At 36.0% G+C, this 17,372-nt stretch overlaps 1 protein-coding gene across 5 annotated transcripts in view; it reads right to left on the reverse strand.

The window, feature by feature from the left end:
• The window catches only part of CBLB (Cbl proto-oncogene B), a 223,763-nt gene that overhangs the window by 44,923 nt on the left and 161,468 nt on the right, over positions 1-17,372 (reverse strand). For all 5 annotated transcript variants that reach the window (XM_006936020.5, XM_006936021.5, XM_019839645.3 and 2 more), the window contains 3 exons: positions 11,717-11,902; positions 9,563-9,931; positions 1,848-1,942 (listed from right to left, as the gene is read on the reverse strand). In XM_006936020.5, coding sequence (XP_006936082.1) covers positions 1,848-1,942; positions 9,563-9,931; positions 11,717-11,902 — 650 coding nt within the window. The remainder of the gene's footprint in view (positions 1-1,847; positions 1,943-9,562; positions 9,932-11,716; positions 11,903-17,372) is intronic.

The following is a 17,372-nucleotide window of genomic DNA, read 5'->3' on the forward strand; positions in this document are numbered from 1 at the left end:
GCTTATTTTCCATGACTCAGGACATTTCCATCTCTTTATGAAACATCCTTGACTTCCAAGGTCTGTAAGAGTCTTTCCTCCAAGTGAAAGTAAAAACTAACAACTAGAATTGTACAAGTCAACATAATGTTCTCCAGAGGTTTCATGTGTGTTAATTTTATTTTCTAGAGTAGAGTGCAAACTTCAGGGGCTGGGTTTAGCTTATCCTTCTTTTGCATCCATATGTATAGGGGATCTCAGTGACCAGCAGAGAAAGGAGTAAATGCTCTAAGACTTTCAGTTGGAAGTGAGGATCTTACCCGATAATCAACCAAGTAACGACATATTTGTGATATATGCACCACACAGCAAAAACAGTAAAGTGTTAGGGAAGAATCAGAAAGGACAAGAAAAATATTTTGCTCTCAAAACCTTATAACCTTTTTTTTAATGTGAAGAAGCACTTTAAAATTAGAAAACAGTGGAGCAGAGTACATAATTAAATGTAGACAATAAACTGTAGGAAGAAGACTGAGAATTAGTCTTACCACTTTTTATCATTATGAATGAAGAAGTCAGAGAAGTTTTCATAAAGAAACAGAGCCTGAGACATGGACCTATAGAATAAAGATTCTGAAAAGGTGGTGCATAGGAGGAAGCAGCTTAAAAATTCACAAAGCCAAGAAAAAAAAAATCAAGACAAGATTGGAGGGGAAACAATAGGAATTACTGAACAATATTTTAGTTGGGTAAAATTCTGTGGATCTTACTGCTAGCAGAAGAGCATAGATTAACTTAAAAGGAAAGAAAAAAACAATGCTGGGTTTTGAGCAGGAAACTGATCTGGGGAAAGCAGAATTAAAACAATTCAGCTGTGTAAACAAAATATATTGGAGAAAAGGCAGGTAGCCTGATTTAATATAAAGAGTGGAAAAATTGGAATCAGGAGACTTGGTTTTATCCTGGTTTGACTTGGGTACCTATATTAACTAACTGCCTAATGTGCTTCTTGTGTCCCCATTTTTCAAATGAGATAACCCAGGTTAACTTATTTTTCAGTTAATGCATTTTAAAATCCATTGATATTAATTCTAAAATCATAACACATCATCCATCATGCCTGTTCTTCCAGACATCCAGCTATGAGGCAACAGGGAAGATTAGCTGACTATAAAAAACTTCAAAAGAACAAGCAAATAGGACTTACTGGCTGAATGGATTCAGAAATTGTGAAAATTGAAAGAATCAAAGATTATTTTCTGATATCACACTGGATAGTTGGGATAAATGTGACACCACTTGGGAAGAGAGATAAATTGAGGGGAAAGTGCACCATGCTACTCTGTCCTCTTTATTTTTATTTTTATTTTTGAGAGAGAGAGAGAGAGAGAGAGAGCGAGCAAGAGAGAATGACCACCGGAGCATGAGTGGGGGAGGAGCAGAGAGAGGGAGACGGAGACACAGAATCCAAAGCAGGCTCCAGGCTCTGAGCTGTCAGCACAGAGCCTGATGTGGGGCTCGAACTCATGAACCGTGAGATCATGACCTGAGCTGAAGTTGGATGCTTAACTGACTGAGCCACCCAGGCGCCCCTGCTCTGTCTTCTTCTTAGATACAAAGAAGACTCAAGTTCTCTCTCCCTGTTGTTCCATATGCAACCTCAGAGTTTAGGTAAGTATCACATATGCTGTGGTTACCAGCAAGGAATCAGGAAGGACCTTGATTTCTGGTACTTTATAAATCTGGCTGAATCACTTTTATTGATGTGTTTCTATTCACCTTGTACTTTCTGTATTGAGTACCTCATATCGACTATTTACCATATCCGTATGCATGGAGAGATGCTCTGCAAATTCAGTAAAACTCACTTGATGCTAGGGAGAAGGGCAGCAGCTGGAGGAGGAGGAGAAAGCCGGGGAGGAACATCATATTCTTCACTTCCCAGGTGACCATTGGAAAAGACCTGAAAGGAAATCCAAGGGTTCATTTAGAATTTAACTTCTTGAGGACCTTAAAACAGTAGAAGCTCTTAGAAAACCTATAATTTTGAAAAGAATATGTAATTTCTGTTTATTTAAACAAGCGCAATATCATATAATTTACTTAGGAGTCAGTTGCACCATAGTGATTATTCACCACCACCACCCAAAGGAACACCAAGTTATATGTAAAAAGTATAATACAACACGATTCTTAAACACATTGAGAAGGAATGCGTACTATAATTTCTATAAAACAGATACACACAGCTTGATACACAGATGGTGAAATTCCCCAAATAACCATCAGTTTTTATTGAAAAGTTACCATTCTCCATAGGATTCAGGGAAGAAAAAGCAGTACCAGTGCAATTCTTATTTCAATTCTCCCAAATAAAAGTGTTCTAAATTATATCTCTCTGGGGTTAAGAGAACATTTTTAAACTTCTTGATAAAAACCTTACAGAAATGCCTTTCATCTTTCAAGGCTGAAGCATCAACACTATTGGGAAGTAGAGCCCGCCTGCTCTTTCAGAGCACGTGCAATTTTAACCAGAATTTTCAGTGTGAACATCACTAACTAAAACGGTTACCTTGCTCATAAGGTACTGGCAGAGAACCAGTGTTTTGTTAATCAGAATCAGAAATTCTGATTCCCAGGTTTCTCAGTTACACTACAGGGACTGAGCAACAGCGCTTGTGACTAATCCGAGAACTTGAAATAAGGCAATTAAAAAAAGAGAAAATAACTTCATATAGACATATTCACACACATACAAAAAAGATTAAACCTATTTTAAAATCTTTAAGTAATTATTAGGGTTTTATCATGGGGCACTCACCTCAACTCTTACGAATTCATATTTAAAGGATAGGCTTAAGTTGGAGCAAAAGGCTATAATGTAACCTGAATAGCCCTAAAGCCCCATCAATGACCTACCAATTTCTTTTCCTCCCCCCGTATTTCTAAAATGCTGCTGAAGCTCTAGAATGCAAAATTGAAAAGCCCATACCTTCTCTATCAACTTAAAATAAGAAACATGGTTTAAAGAATACATTTGAAATACATCAATATTTGCATTTCAAAGTTACACAATCTGAATCTTATGGCATTGAAGTTTCACTCTAAAATCTAGGACCTGTGCTAGAGTTCCAACGTCTCCTTTGCGCGGCTCCCTCATTCGACGCGCTCTTATAGTTACACTATGATAAAACAGATCCTAAACACGGTTTCATTCTGAATTCCATGTTCCCACCTGTACCCACTTCACTAGACTTAATCATTTTAGCTGCCGCTACCTGAGGGAGTGCAATAAATTACAAGTTGGGCTAAAAATAAATATTTTATGTTCTCTGGAGATTTGAAAAGCCTGTTTAAAAATAGGAGAAAACAATAATTCCTCAAATGTGCGGATGGATAGCCATCGACTGAAGCAGTTCGCACTGAAACCCCACAGATTCAGGCCTTCTTTATTCAACTGAGGAAACAACTTTTTCTTCTGTCCCAAATCTACCGCAATTCCACTGAAATTACTACCAACTTAAATATTCTGATACTATTACTCCTCTGCCAAAAAAATAGAAAAACAAACAAAAACAACAAAAAAACCTTTAAGACCTCTTTCCTAACAAATTAAAGACAACATAGTATAGAATTCAAGACTCCGTATTATTGGTTAGAATCTACACTGCCATAATTTCACCTATCCTGCCTATTTTCTCTCTCTCTATTCTATCCATTGAAAATGGACTTCCTTCGCTATGCATATTTTCTCTAACCTCATGCGGTTCCTTCCTGTCGTGTCTATAAAAACACCTACTAATCTTTTCATGTCTATAGCCAGTGACCTTCTTGTGTGCAGCTTTCTTTATTCCTTCTTTTACACTGCATCTCAATTTGATTTTTTTTTCCTTCTTGAGGATCCCATATTGTATTTTCTGAACGCTTCTCTTACGCCTTATCTTTTAGTTAATCATACACCTGTCTCATTCTCACCACACGACACTGTGCTTTATTCATTTTGTATTTCCCATGCTGTCTTGAACATCCTAAGTACTCTTACAGCTAAAGGAGGTTGAAGAATGAGGAGACATTAAGGTAAGTTTGGGCTTATGGAAGAAGTTTAATCTGAGTTATCACACAATTTACTATAAATTCTAGGTTATCCTAGATTAATATTTTTCTATATGCCTCAAGACAGCATTTGTTACTAATCTTGGAAGTTTGAAATGTCTTATGATTCAACTGTTGTCTAAATATTAAGCTTAAGGTGTTTGGGATCCTTGAGATTCAGGGAACACATTTGTGATAATCGTAGCACAATTAAGACAAACCTTTTTATCTGTACAAAACCCCAAACACAACCCCTTTTCCCTATCCCACACATGTAAACCCACACAAAATCTACCCCAAAAATATCACTATAGTTTGTCCTTCTACACCATCAGATTGGCAATGAAGCCAGTGAACATAGAGGACTTATTTCTTGATAGACAGCCCTTGAGATTTAGAGATAAGTTTGAGGTCATTCACATAAACATGTGCCTCTCCACCAAAAGAGCAAAAGCCACAATCTCAAAAAAAGGGGAATCTTTCGATGCATTTATCTAGCAGCATCTTCAAAAGATTATTGTACACAGGGTCATTTTAGAATAATGTCACTTGAAGTAACATAACAAGTCAGAGATAGTTTTTATCACATTAGAAACAGCAGTATTCTTAACCTTTCGAGAGAAACCAATAAAGATAGCTTAACACAACGTTAGCATCTAGATCTAAGTAGATAAATCTCAAGTTTCCAATGATGTTTTAAAGCATTTTAATGCAAATATTTTCACCTCAGCTAATTAAAACAAACCAACAACAGTAAGTATCTAGCCAACAAAATACTTATTAAGGGACAGGTGTCCTATTAAGGGACAGGTTTCTAGAACGCAAGAATTTCAGAGAAAGGAAACAGTATTATAGGAAAGAAATCTCTTACCAATAATACAAGATAAATAAACCTAGTAATTCTTAGCTTGCAGATTCATGTTAAAAGTAAAGGATTACTTTAGCTAATCTGATCACACAAGGTAGGGGTGGGGGGATAGGGAGTTGATGCAAGTCACAGGGAATTCTTACACTTCATTTTAACGATGAGCTGGACAGCTGTTTCCCTAACAGCTCTGTACAAGTAGGAAATGCAGTAGAATTTACTCTTGCCGTCCTTACCATTTGCCAAGCGAAGATGCAAATCAAAAGGGCAAATGCCTCTAGTGGATGATGGGAAGTGGCACAGGGACAGAGGACACATGATGAAGGAGAGCGAGGTGTCACTTCATGTACAGGGTGTCCATTTTATGAATTCCCTTATGGTAGGTATTCCACAGGTACACTTCATTCTAATGTAAACATTTGGTGCTTATTTGGATTTCTTATCTTTAAAATGGGAAGATGATGTTTAATTTGAAGTATTACCTCTAATGAAAATAAGTCTAAAGGATAGTTGCTCCTATTTCACACAAGAATGCATTTGCTTACAATTAATTGGGGAGACTGATGGGTTATGTGAAGGTACATCAACTTCCAGATATCTAGATCCCCATGCCCTTTATTCCCATGATAAAATGTTTTAAAAACTGCATACTAGGTAATAGCTATGGAGGGTAAGGATACATTGTAACATTTACCATTCTCATTAAAAACAGGAGGAAAAGAAATCCTATTTTAAACAAGGAGATTATATTCTACCTTTGGCTGAAGGCCAGTGCTGGAAAAATACATTAAAAACTGTTTTTCTTAAAAAAAAGAAAAAAGGTGGAGGGCACCTGGGTGACTCAGTCAGTTAAGTGTCCAACTTTTGGCTCAGGTCATGATCTCGCAGTTCATGGGATCGAGCCCTGCATCAGGCTCTGTGCTGACAGCTCAGAGCCTGGAGCCTGCTTCCGATTCTGGGTCTCCCTCTCTCTCTGACCTTCCCCTGCCTGTACTCTTTCTCTCTATCAAAAATAAATTACATGAAAACAAATTAAAAAAAAAAAAACACCAACAACTGTTTTTCTTCCTTGTATGTCACGGGTGTTCTCTTCCTCCAAGCCCTCTCCTGCCCTGCCCTCACCCACACAAACCCAGCACACATACACTCTCTTGCGTCTATCATCAGCTTCAGTACTGTACTAACTTAACAATCAAGTGCTTACCAAGGGCTCATGAGGAATTATGCTAAATAAAATGAGAGGAGAGAGAGACAGAGATGATGGTTTTGGTTTTAAATTTATAAAAAAGAAAAGACAACTATTTTGAAGGAGGATGTCGAGTGTTACAACTTATACTGCTACTTCGTGTCTAGTTGTTACTTTTGGTTTTATTCCAGACCTGAGGTGTATGAAGATTTAGATATTTGGAGAGTGATTATTTTCCCAAGATACTAGGTACTATTATTCTTCCACTTCATAAAGTAAGAAAAATAAGACAGACAAAGCAAGAAACAGACTCTTAACTAAAGAGAACAAACTGATGGTTACCAGAGGGGAGGGGGGTGGGGGGATGGGGGAAAGACATGATGGGGACTAAGGAGAGCACTTGTGGCGATGAGCACCAGCTGGTGCATGGAAGTGTTGAATCACTATATTGTACACCTGAAACTAATATTACACTGTATTAACACTATACTGGAATTTAAAATAAAAAAAAATACTTCTTATGTTCTAAACAAATCTATTCATTACAAAAAAAGGTAAGAAAAATAAGTGGACTTGGGACAAAGGTGTAGGAAGTTGTTTGCATCCACAAAGCCAGCAAATTCTAGAGCAGGAAGTAAAACTCAGTTCTGATTCCAGAGCCTGGTTGATCTGTATTGATAAGATTTTTAGTAATGTTGAAATGCAGCTATCGGGTTTGCTTTATCCTTATCATTTTCCTTCTGCCTGAAGGGGCCGAACAGTTCCTCTGCTACAAAACATTGCTAAATTTGAAAGGGAAGAGAACACTGGGATTCTGGTCATCCTTGAACATCAGAAGGGTCTCGCACAAAGAACACACTTAGAAATGTGAAATTAAGTCAGTTTGGATGGAGGACATGCAAAGATTAACAAGGCGAGAAAAGTCCAAGGCAGGATCAAAGAAACTGAGAAGCACAAGTCCCAGGATGGACTCAGTCTTCTGTTAGATGTTAGTTAGTTGAAGCCAGCCTCTTACTCCTCCGGAGTGAAAAGAGAGGAGTGAGGCTTTTTCTACTTTATGTAAATTATGATGTACCTTGCAGTCTACTGAAGTTCCTTTGTAAAGACAATAAAAGAGAAAAAGAGGAGACATCTAGTTCATAGTATTTATTACATTAACTACATATAAATCCTTCTTTATAATCCACCTTAGAAGTTGAACAACTAGACTGAAGTCATAAAGCTTATAAGTTTCATTTTGGTTAAAACTTCATGTCTAGGGGCGCCTGGGTGGCTCAGTTGGTTAAGTGGCCGACTTCGGCTCAGGTCATGATCTCGCGGTCTGTGAGTTCGAGCTTCGCGTCGGGCTCTGTGCTGACAGCTCAGAGCCTGAAGCCTGTTTCAGATTCTGTGTCTCCCTCTGTCTGACCCTCCTCTGTTCATGCTCTGTCTCTCCCTGTCTCAAAAATAAAACATTAAAAAAAAAAACAAAAAACACTTCATGTCTAGTTGTTGTAACATGAAATTAGCTTACAGAGTATAAGCACTGCATTAGTAATACACACAACATATGAGATTAGACCTTAAAGAATCTTAATGAGGGTTATTTAGCCAGAACTAAACAAGATTAAAATCCAGCTTTCTGTAAGAGATATTTTGCAATTTACTCAATGTTCTCTGGGATAGTAACATGTATCAATGATCAGGATATGAAAGTTTGGATAGAAAACATTTAAAGGAATCTTCATAACTGAAGTCACTATTAATATTTCATACCTATAATTAATAAAGTAAAATTTCATACCTATAGCCTAAGAAATTATAACCTCAATTTAAAAAATGGTAACCTTCCATACAAAATTAACATCCAGTGTTCTAGGGCTTAGAAGGACAGGTTTATATTCGTGCTAAAACTGTATAACATATTATGTAAAATAACCCTAAAATAAGAGATCTTCACTGAATTGGCTAAGATAATTATAAGTATTTCCACAATCCATTCAAGAAATAAATTGTAATATGTTGCTGAGATATAACCATTCAATTCACGTCAGAGCCTGTTCTGACACTTCTCAAGACAAGCATGATCATGTATGAATGAAAAGTAATAGAGGTTGAAAGGAAAAAGAAATTATGCAAAAAACCCAAAAAACAAAAAATGAAAAAAAACAGCCGGTCCCTCCAATCCAGATTCCAGGTTGTGGAAATATACATTTGAGCTTGATAAGCATTCCATTTTCAGAGAACATTACTAAAAATGCTTTTGTACGTACTTTTTCTTCCATTTACACGTTTAGATAACCTTCAGTGAAACTTTTAGAGATCTTCATATCTAAGATGAGAGACTGAACTCACCAAGGTGAGTCACTGGCAGAGTCATGGCAAACCCCCCCACTCTTCCCCTTTCTTCTGAATGCCACACTAGACATTGGAGTCTTCCTATCCTGGAGACCCTAGAATATCACTGAGGTTAAATATTATCATATGAACTTTCCATTATCACCCAACCATGACACACAAACACGTGTGTGCACACACATGCATATACCACACAGAAGCTGAATGTGTGTCGTACTTCACACTTTCTGTTCTTGAATATACGGTTAACTCACCAACTGCAGACCGTTATTTTGAAGGAATTGATTACTGTCCTAAAATAACAAAGGTCAATAGAGAGGAATCAATTTAATATTAGTCTTCAAAAGAGGCAAAGCCTCCTTCAGCTGAGGGAAGACGGCAAGCATCTGATCTCACAGCCAAAAATATCATGGAGGGAGGCAAACACCAGAAACTATCAAGGGCCTACCAAGAATTCTAAACTCATTGATTTCTGCTGCTGCCTCTTTGGTTCCCTGTACACTTAAATTCTTTCCTGGGTATTTAAATGATAGTGGTGATATCTTTCAAGCTAGAGCTCAATATGTGTGACAGCCTTTCAGTTTTATGGATAAAGAACCTGCTTGGTGAGAGTGATTGGAAGTGGTGCTTTTATGTAAGGGAGAAGTTCATTTTACCTGGATGCATAAGGCATCTGTCCTTGGCAACCATTCCAATGACTGATTTACGACACGCTATAATTATTCAACTGTTTTTCAGATTAGATAGAACCAGGACAGCTTAAAAAAAACAATAGTGCCGATTCTCCCACCAACAAGTTATTAATAGGAAAAAGTTTTGGCAGATGAAATAAGAGGAGGTGAAATAAATCTTTGGCAAAGTGTCTAGTCTCTTCACATTAAAATTAAATCATTACTCTGAACCTTCTTCCTGACTTCTTTTAAGTTCAAGTTTTAATGAGCTCCTGATTATTTATAACTTGGAGATAATTAAAGACCTTCAGGGAAGTGCCACACCAGGCAAAAATCCGCAAAAAACAAAAAACCATTGCCCCACCTTTCACACTACCTCCTATCAGAAGAGTTGGAGCAGCCTGGTTAGCTTCTGCTTTGCTTATTTCTTACCTTGGCTCCTTCTAAAGGCAAATCATGGCGTCTGTGTTTCCGCATAAGCACGGGGTCAGAGCCCACTCTACTGTGTCTTCCATTCACATTTGAACTTGCTGTGATTCCAGGCTTTGGAGAGCCATCCCCTAAGAGTCGACATCCCACCACCGACTGATTACTCCCAAACACATCCCGAGGGCACCAGGCTTCAAGAGGCATTGGCTGGTCTCTAGAAGGCACACTTTCCACGTGATGGAAGTGACGACTCAGTCTATTGTCAGGTGGGATTGGGGGAGGTCTCTCAGGTGGAGGCGGAGGAGGATCTCGTAAGGGAGGAGGAGGTGCGGGGAGTGGTTTATCTTGCTTTCTCACCATGCAAGGAGAAGACTGAAGAGATACAATAGAAGAATAAATAAGTTAGAAGTTGTACTATTGAATTTTTTTTTTTCTCAACGTTTATTTATTTTTGGGACAGAGAGATACAGAGCATGAACGGGGGAGGGGCAGAGAGAGAGGGAGACACAGAATCGGAAACAGGCTCCAGGCTCTGAGCCATCAGCCCAGAGCCTGACGCGGGGCTCGAACTCACGGACCGCGAGATCGTGACCTGGCTGAAGTCGGACGCTTAACCGACTGCGCCACCCAGGCGCCCCAAGTTAGAAGTTGTACTATTGATGCACTGAAACATGATTTCTGGACTAGTCTACCATTGCCTTTGTTTTCTAAGCCATAATGGAGTTTTATTAGATTTCTGTGTCATCTTTTAATGTTTCTTTTTATCATCAATTAATGACATTTTTAAAAATTAATGAAAATCTTATGTAAATATATCTCATTAGAACTTTTTTTTTGTAGAAGATGAATACATAAACTCAAATGTTAAGGACTATAAACACTACACAGGAAAAAGTAGCAGGGCTTCAAAATTATATGATGATTTTGACTGGTTGACAGTAAAATAATATTTAGTCGTTTATTTACACTTTTACACAATTTAGGAGACATAAAAAAAACTATCAAAGTTGTTGTTGTTTTACTTTTTCAAAGAGCAACTTGATTTGTAATATCTCTGAGGGACTGAAAGTACAGGTTCTGCCATTTTTGTGTTTCCACTGCAACATAAAGCAACTAGTAAGGGGAAAACTTGCTCTGATCTTGTCTTTTATAGTTATTACCAGAATAGTGGAAAATCACAATAGAGCAGCATTATTTATAAAACTTACTTGAATTTTTATGGATCCTTAAAATGGAAAAATATTGGTCTAATTCTTATATGGAAATATGAACATATATGCACTTGAATCTATGTGCTTTTTATGATTTTATTTACATGGTTCATCTGACGAATGATTTTGTGTTTTTATGATTAGAAAATCGTACAGAAAAAGGGAATGTGTTTACATAATTCTATGTTCACACCATTCTGACTAAACACCATCCAAAAAAGTCTTAATCTGATCTTAAAACCTAAAAATCTTAACGTGATCTTAACTGTAACTGAGATCAAATACTACTAAAATGTCGTGCTTCTGACTCATTTTAGACTCTAAAGCATATACCAAGTGGAATTAAGTTTTTAAATCTTATATTTGATAAAGCAAAATATGCTGTAATCAAATTTGGAAAAAAAATTCCACAAAACTAAAATAAACTGCGGGCTTAGATTTACACAGAATTCTATCTTTAATATTAAGGAGTAATGTAATTACTTTGCAAAAACTGTAATTCTTTGTAATTAATTCCTTCAGGTGAAGGTGAGTCACCCTGAAACACACATCTTAAAGCCCTTATGCAAATATACCCCCATCACATTTTTCTTGTCAGGACACTGTGAAAATGAGTGTCAAATATCATTCAATAAAAGCATGCAATTTATTTTCATACATATAATGATTTTCAAAATCCATTTTACAGAATAACTAGATTTACTCTCCTCTGCATTTTTACAAATCAGGGAACTATTACAGACATATGCTCTGAGTAATTGTGCAACTTTTATAGTAATAAAGCAAAAAGAGGATAGTGGGCTCACCACAAACAAAATGAGGAACATGTCAGAGTTCTTCATCAACAATTGAGAGCCCAAGAAATACAAGTAATGGAATTCAAAGGAACCTGAGCAATCAATAATTGTCACCTACATTCTGTGTGTTTCTAATAAAATCAGTTTACCTTTGGTGAACCAGTGGGGCTGCCACAGGGAGACCGAACTATGCCTTTCTGAATTAAGTCCAGGCGAGGAGGCACTGGTGGCAGGCTTAGATGTGGGATCTGGAGAGGATCTGGATGCGGCTTTCTTCTCTGTGCAAGGGGAGAGGATCCTGGTGATGTAACTGGTGAATTCTGCCTGTCAGTGCACTAGAATAGAGAAGGACAAAGATCATGTGATATGATGTGTAAAGTGTATGCCTTTCAGTTCTTAACGAAGACCTTTGGTTTCGAGAAGGTGTCTGCCATTGAACATCTGTTAAAATAAACTCCGTTTACTCTGATTAATAGATGGCAAGCGCTCACATTGTCCCTCAAGGGCAATATTACGTAAAGAATAAATGGATAAGTTTCTCCTGCATATTACAGAAAGGGTCTAGGAAAAAAGAAGAGCAAAAGCATAGTTTAAAACCAATCAAATGCAAACATCTCCGGCAAAAGCCCATCCACAGTTTATGAGGAAACCAGAAATACACAATGCAGTGATGCACATTGCTCTTGGTTTCTGTACTATGGAATTTTCTTAAATCTTCAATTTACAGTATATGCTAGAACTTACAAGTCATTTTGTTCCATATAAAATATGTATCCAGAGCATACTTGCCTGCAAACCAATTAAATCAGGCAGAGTTTCAAAAATAAAAATGTGTATTTAAAATAAAAACAGCCTAATTGTTTTTTCCTGTAGGACTTCACATGGAAAAGAAAGCCTCAAGTTTTTATTTGCTACAACAGGTTTCTACTTTGTCTGGTAGATAAAATGGCATCAAAAAGCCAGTAAGAAGTACTTTGATTTGTACCTATGTAACCCTTTTTATTTTGTAATTTTTCTTTTAATGTGACATAACTTGATTGCAATTTGGTATAAAAATCATACTAACTAATCAAATAGCTTTATCAAGGTAAACAATATTGTCATGAAATATCAGGCAGTTTCCTTTTCAAGGCTAAGCTACTAGCTCTTTGGAGATCTAGGCTTGATTTTTACACCTACTATACTTTGATAGTCATCTATTTCCTAATGCTATTATTTTTAGAGTTTTAAGCTGTTGTTAACCCATTTTTCCTCTATCAGTCATTTTTATAGGAGCAGTCAATGTCAACAATTGACGATTTAATTCAAACTGTGGCAATAGTGAGACAGATTCAGCCATTCTGTCTTTATCCGACAGGGGATGATAGATTTTTGTTCACAACCACACTTAGGTACATTGTGTAAGGCTTTTGCTAATTAACTAAAATAGGGGTTTGTCTGGTGTTTTTCTCATGATTACACTCAGGTTATGGGGATTTTGAAGGAAGACCACGAAGGTCAACAAATATTTTAATAGCATCATATCAAGGGTCCACGCTATCAATATGATTCATCACTGTTGATGCTGACCTTGATTACCTGGCTAAGGTACTGTCTGTCAAGGTTTCTTCACTGTAAAGTTACTCCCTTTTTCTCCCCCTGTCCATACTGTACTCTCTGCAAGGAAGTCACTGTGCACAGACCACACTTAAAGGAGTGGGAAGTTACAGTCCCCATTGTAAAGACTTTTTAGATAAATTTGAGTGGCTACAAAAGCTTCTAGACCATACCTCAGATATGCCTGAATATTGTCATGACATTGCTAAACTGCTAATTCTTTGCTTCTTTCTCTCAAGGGTGCCAAGTAACTAAAATAGGTCAATAAATTTACCCATAATTTTACATGACAATTTTAAGAACCTTTCTTTCTTTTTACTAATTTCATGATTCTTTTTTATATGTCTTACCCTATGATGAAGCAAAAAAAGGAAAAAATCTTAACTGCCACTAAAATTAGAAGAGAAAAAGTAGAAACTCTGTAGTCACAATAAACTGATTCTAATGCAGCCATTGATTCTTAACAAAATAAAAATTCTATGCAAAAAGCCATGGAAGTCTCAGATGGTCAGGAATTTGAACCTTCTGGATTAAAAACAATCCAAAAATGATCATACACAGAACAGAAAGAATTCCTGATGTAAACTATGCACATCACAACATCATAGTATTTTGAGTTAGGAAATGTCACAGGACCTCTAATTCTCCACAATTCCCATTAGGATAAATTACATTCTCTGAGAATTAGCAAAACCATTACCTGATAAAAATGCTTTGTTGCTCTGGTTATTATCCTTTACAAAAAAGACTCAAGAAGCAAAACTATTAACAGTTCCTATCCCAAACTACATACACAGACACATGCACATACACATATACACACAAACACACACAGGGAGAAAGAATATTAACGCATAGCACTTTATCCATTTAGTTGTTTGCAGGGAAATTTTTCAGTGCTAGGTGCACACATAGCAGACTGCCTATGAATAAAACCTCTGCTCCTCTGAGCACTTTTCTTTCACAACTATCTTCCTGCTTCCCTCAATACCTGAAAAAGAGAATTCTGATACAGCCAACAACCCACCATCACTATTGGACCTTGACTTCTGCTTTAATTACTAAATTTAAGCAGTTACCAAATTCCTAATATGTTTAAATAAAGGGATGGATTTGATGTGTGGTGAATGAACTGTTAGATATAGAAAGGGCATACTAAAAATCCTCAGGACAGACATTCATACCAAGTGCAGCAATAACCTTGAACCTTAGATATCTCCAGATAAGCACATTCTCAACAGCTTTGTGAATGTAAGTGGAAGCAGACCTTGCCTAAGCACAAGTCATACTGTATTCTCAAGGTGATGATATACTGTCTTCCTGAAAAACTAATCCATTCTGAAGCATTACAGTATCTGTAAGTTGGCTTAGTTAGAAGAATTTTATGGAAGATGTATTTGTATATGAAGAAACAAAATATATTGCATCTTTGTGATTACGTGGACTAAATTCAACATAACTCATTTATTTTCCTGAGTTCCCCTGAATTATATTAAAATCCCCTTGTAAGAGAAGATAATTAATAATGCCCTTTAGATAATCATGCATTACTCTTTGCTGAACCTTTTACTATCTCTATGAATAAATCTGTAATTAAGAGATTTGCATTAAAACTAAAACTTTGCATTAACTTTTGTTGCTGGTAAAATTTCACACTAATGATGAACATTTGTAAACATTCTTAGTAGATATTTTTAGTAGATGGTTACATAAATGGCCCCTTTTAATTTATTTGAATAACCGTCATTTTTCTTTTCTTCCTATTTGATAGTCTGAGGAGAAAAGATACCTAACACAATGTTTCACACCTCAGCCCATAATTAAATTCTTAGATGAGACATTAAAAATTTATGACATCAAAAGTGATTAATGCAATGTAAAGAATAGAAAGTGGGTCCTTTTTGCCTGTCTGACAATAAAGAGAAGCACAGATTAGATTGATTTAATGTGGACCCAAAATTATTTCTCCTTTAACTACACCTCTATTTCTATATAATATTTGAATATTTAATGGTCTTTTAAAGGACTTTGATTCTACAGTATCAGAATTTCCCCTTGTATAGGTAGGAACAACAAATGCCTCTAGAGCTGAGCTGTGACAAAGGCATATGGCCAGTCATATTTAGTCTACAGATCAATATTATTTTCCAAATAGATTCTACAATCGGACATTCCCCTCAGCTCTTCCTCCTATCTTCTTCTACAGATCTAATCCCCATCCCAAGATCACTCAGGCCATATATCTTTCTCTTCTGATGTGTGATAAAGGGAGTTATTGGGGAAAACAACAACATACAACAAACCTGGAACTTATTCTCTGGCTAGGATTTAAATTCTAAATCTATGAACTATGCAAACTTATCCACCTCTTACTGATTTGCTCAGCATTCCTCATAATCACTACAATCTCCATTCTGTATAGAAATGCAGACTTAATACATGTACATAAAACCTCAAGTAGAAGAGTAGGAAAACATTTATTTAATCCTGAATAATAACAGTTAAGTATTTTGTTGCTAGGGAATTGGAATATGTGAATTTCAGATGTGGCTACCACTCAAACTAAAGTTCTAAAGTCAACTGATTATTAAAAGAAATAACCACATAATTAAAAAATAACCATATAATTAAACATATAATCCGATTTCCTACACATATATTTTCCATATATAATATGTGAATTTCAGCTAGAACTTTAAAATGTCATATAGTCTTGCACAAATCACCCACTTGTTAATATTGTTACCTGTAGATTAAAAAATAAGGTTAAATCTATTTTGTGGAGACTTTATGGGATAATAAAATTAAATGAAATATGAAATAAAAGCTGCTACAAAACATTGAATTTTTATTTGGACGATACAGTTAGGAGTATTGACTCTTTGATACAGAGGTGATAAAATGCAATCTATTACATCTTCAAAAGTCCAAAGTTTGCTCATCTTCACTACCAAGAGATAATTCTACTAGAGATATTTTTAAACCAAAGTTTCCCCATCTTTAGTTCTTATTTTGTCCTAGACAGTGCTAGATAGCTCTCACTACCAGGTCTAAACAAATTCAAGTATCTAAACAAATAATTAGACTAATGTCTTACAATACGTTCAGGCGTCAAAACTGTCATTTGGATTATTTATAGTTATTAATTCTGACCATTAGCACAAAATTCTAGAATGTAATAAATTTTTATTTTTTGCCTCTTGATTTAGAGAACATGGTAACTATAGAAATAAATAATAAGAGAAAAAGTAGTAAATTCTAGAATTTAACATAAATTTTTTTCATCTTGATCTGGAGAACATGTCAAATACAGAAATAAATAATAAGAGAAAAAGTAGTACAAAGTAGGTTTAAAAGTTTAGGGTCACACATGTTGTCCGACTGTTCACCATAATAAATAAGTTTTACTGACTTTAGTGCTCATCTCCTTATATCTTTACAATTGTGTTTTCACCATTCCACTTTTTTTCTCATTATAAAGAACACAATTTCACCGCATAAAATTTGGAATTATAGGAAAATATATAGAGGTTTTGAAAACATGTACACGGAGCCATTGGTGATGTTTCCTAATCACATACACAATTTTTAATCTACTCTATGCTGGATGACAGTGTTATACCGAAGGAATTTTAGTGGCCACTAGACATTCTTCATGAATGTAATTTTAAAGGGTGAATTATATGGATATAACAACATTTACATAACTATTTCCTGCCATGAACACTTGGGCTATTCTCAAATTTTTTCTACTATAAAGTAATAACATAAAAAGGTCTTTCATTATATACATTTTAATTTTTTTGTAGATACTTCATTTAGTTAAAAAAACCTTTTTATTTAGTATAATTGACATACTTTTTTAATTTTTAAGGGAAGAATCACAGAATGTTAAAAAAAATTTTTTTAATGTTTATTTTTGAGAGAGAGAGAGAGAGAGAGAGTGAGCAGGGGAGAGGCAGAGAGAAATGGAGACACAGAATCTGAAGCAGACTCCAGGCTCTGAGCTGTCAGCATAGAGCCCCACGCAGGGCTCGAACCCATGGACCACAAGATCACGACCTGAGCCAAAGTCAGGTGCTTAACCAACTGAGCCACCCAGGCGCCCCTAGCATGTTTTGAGTGTAAGATAATAGGGTTATAACTAAACTCAGTAAAAGTTTATGAATATGCATAATATCTTTTGCTGCCCAGAGAGTAAAATCAATT

Source organism: Felis catus, chromosome C2 (genome assembly GCF_018350175.1).
Source record: "Felis catus isolate Fca126 chromosome C2, F.catus_Fca126_mat1.0, whole genome shotgun sequence".
Classification (NCBI taxonomy): Eukaryota; Metazoa; Chordata; class Mammalia; order Carnivora; family Felidae; genus Felis; species Felis catus.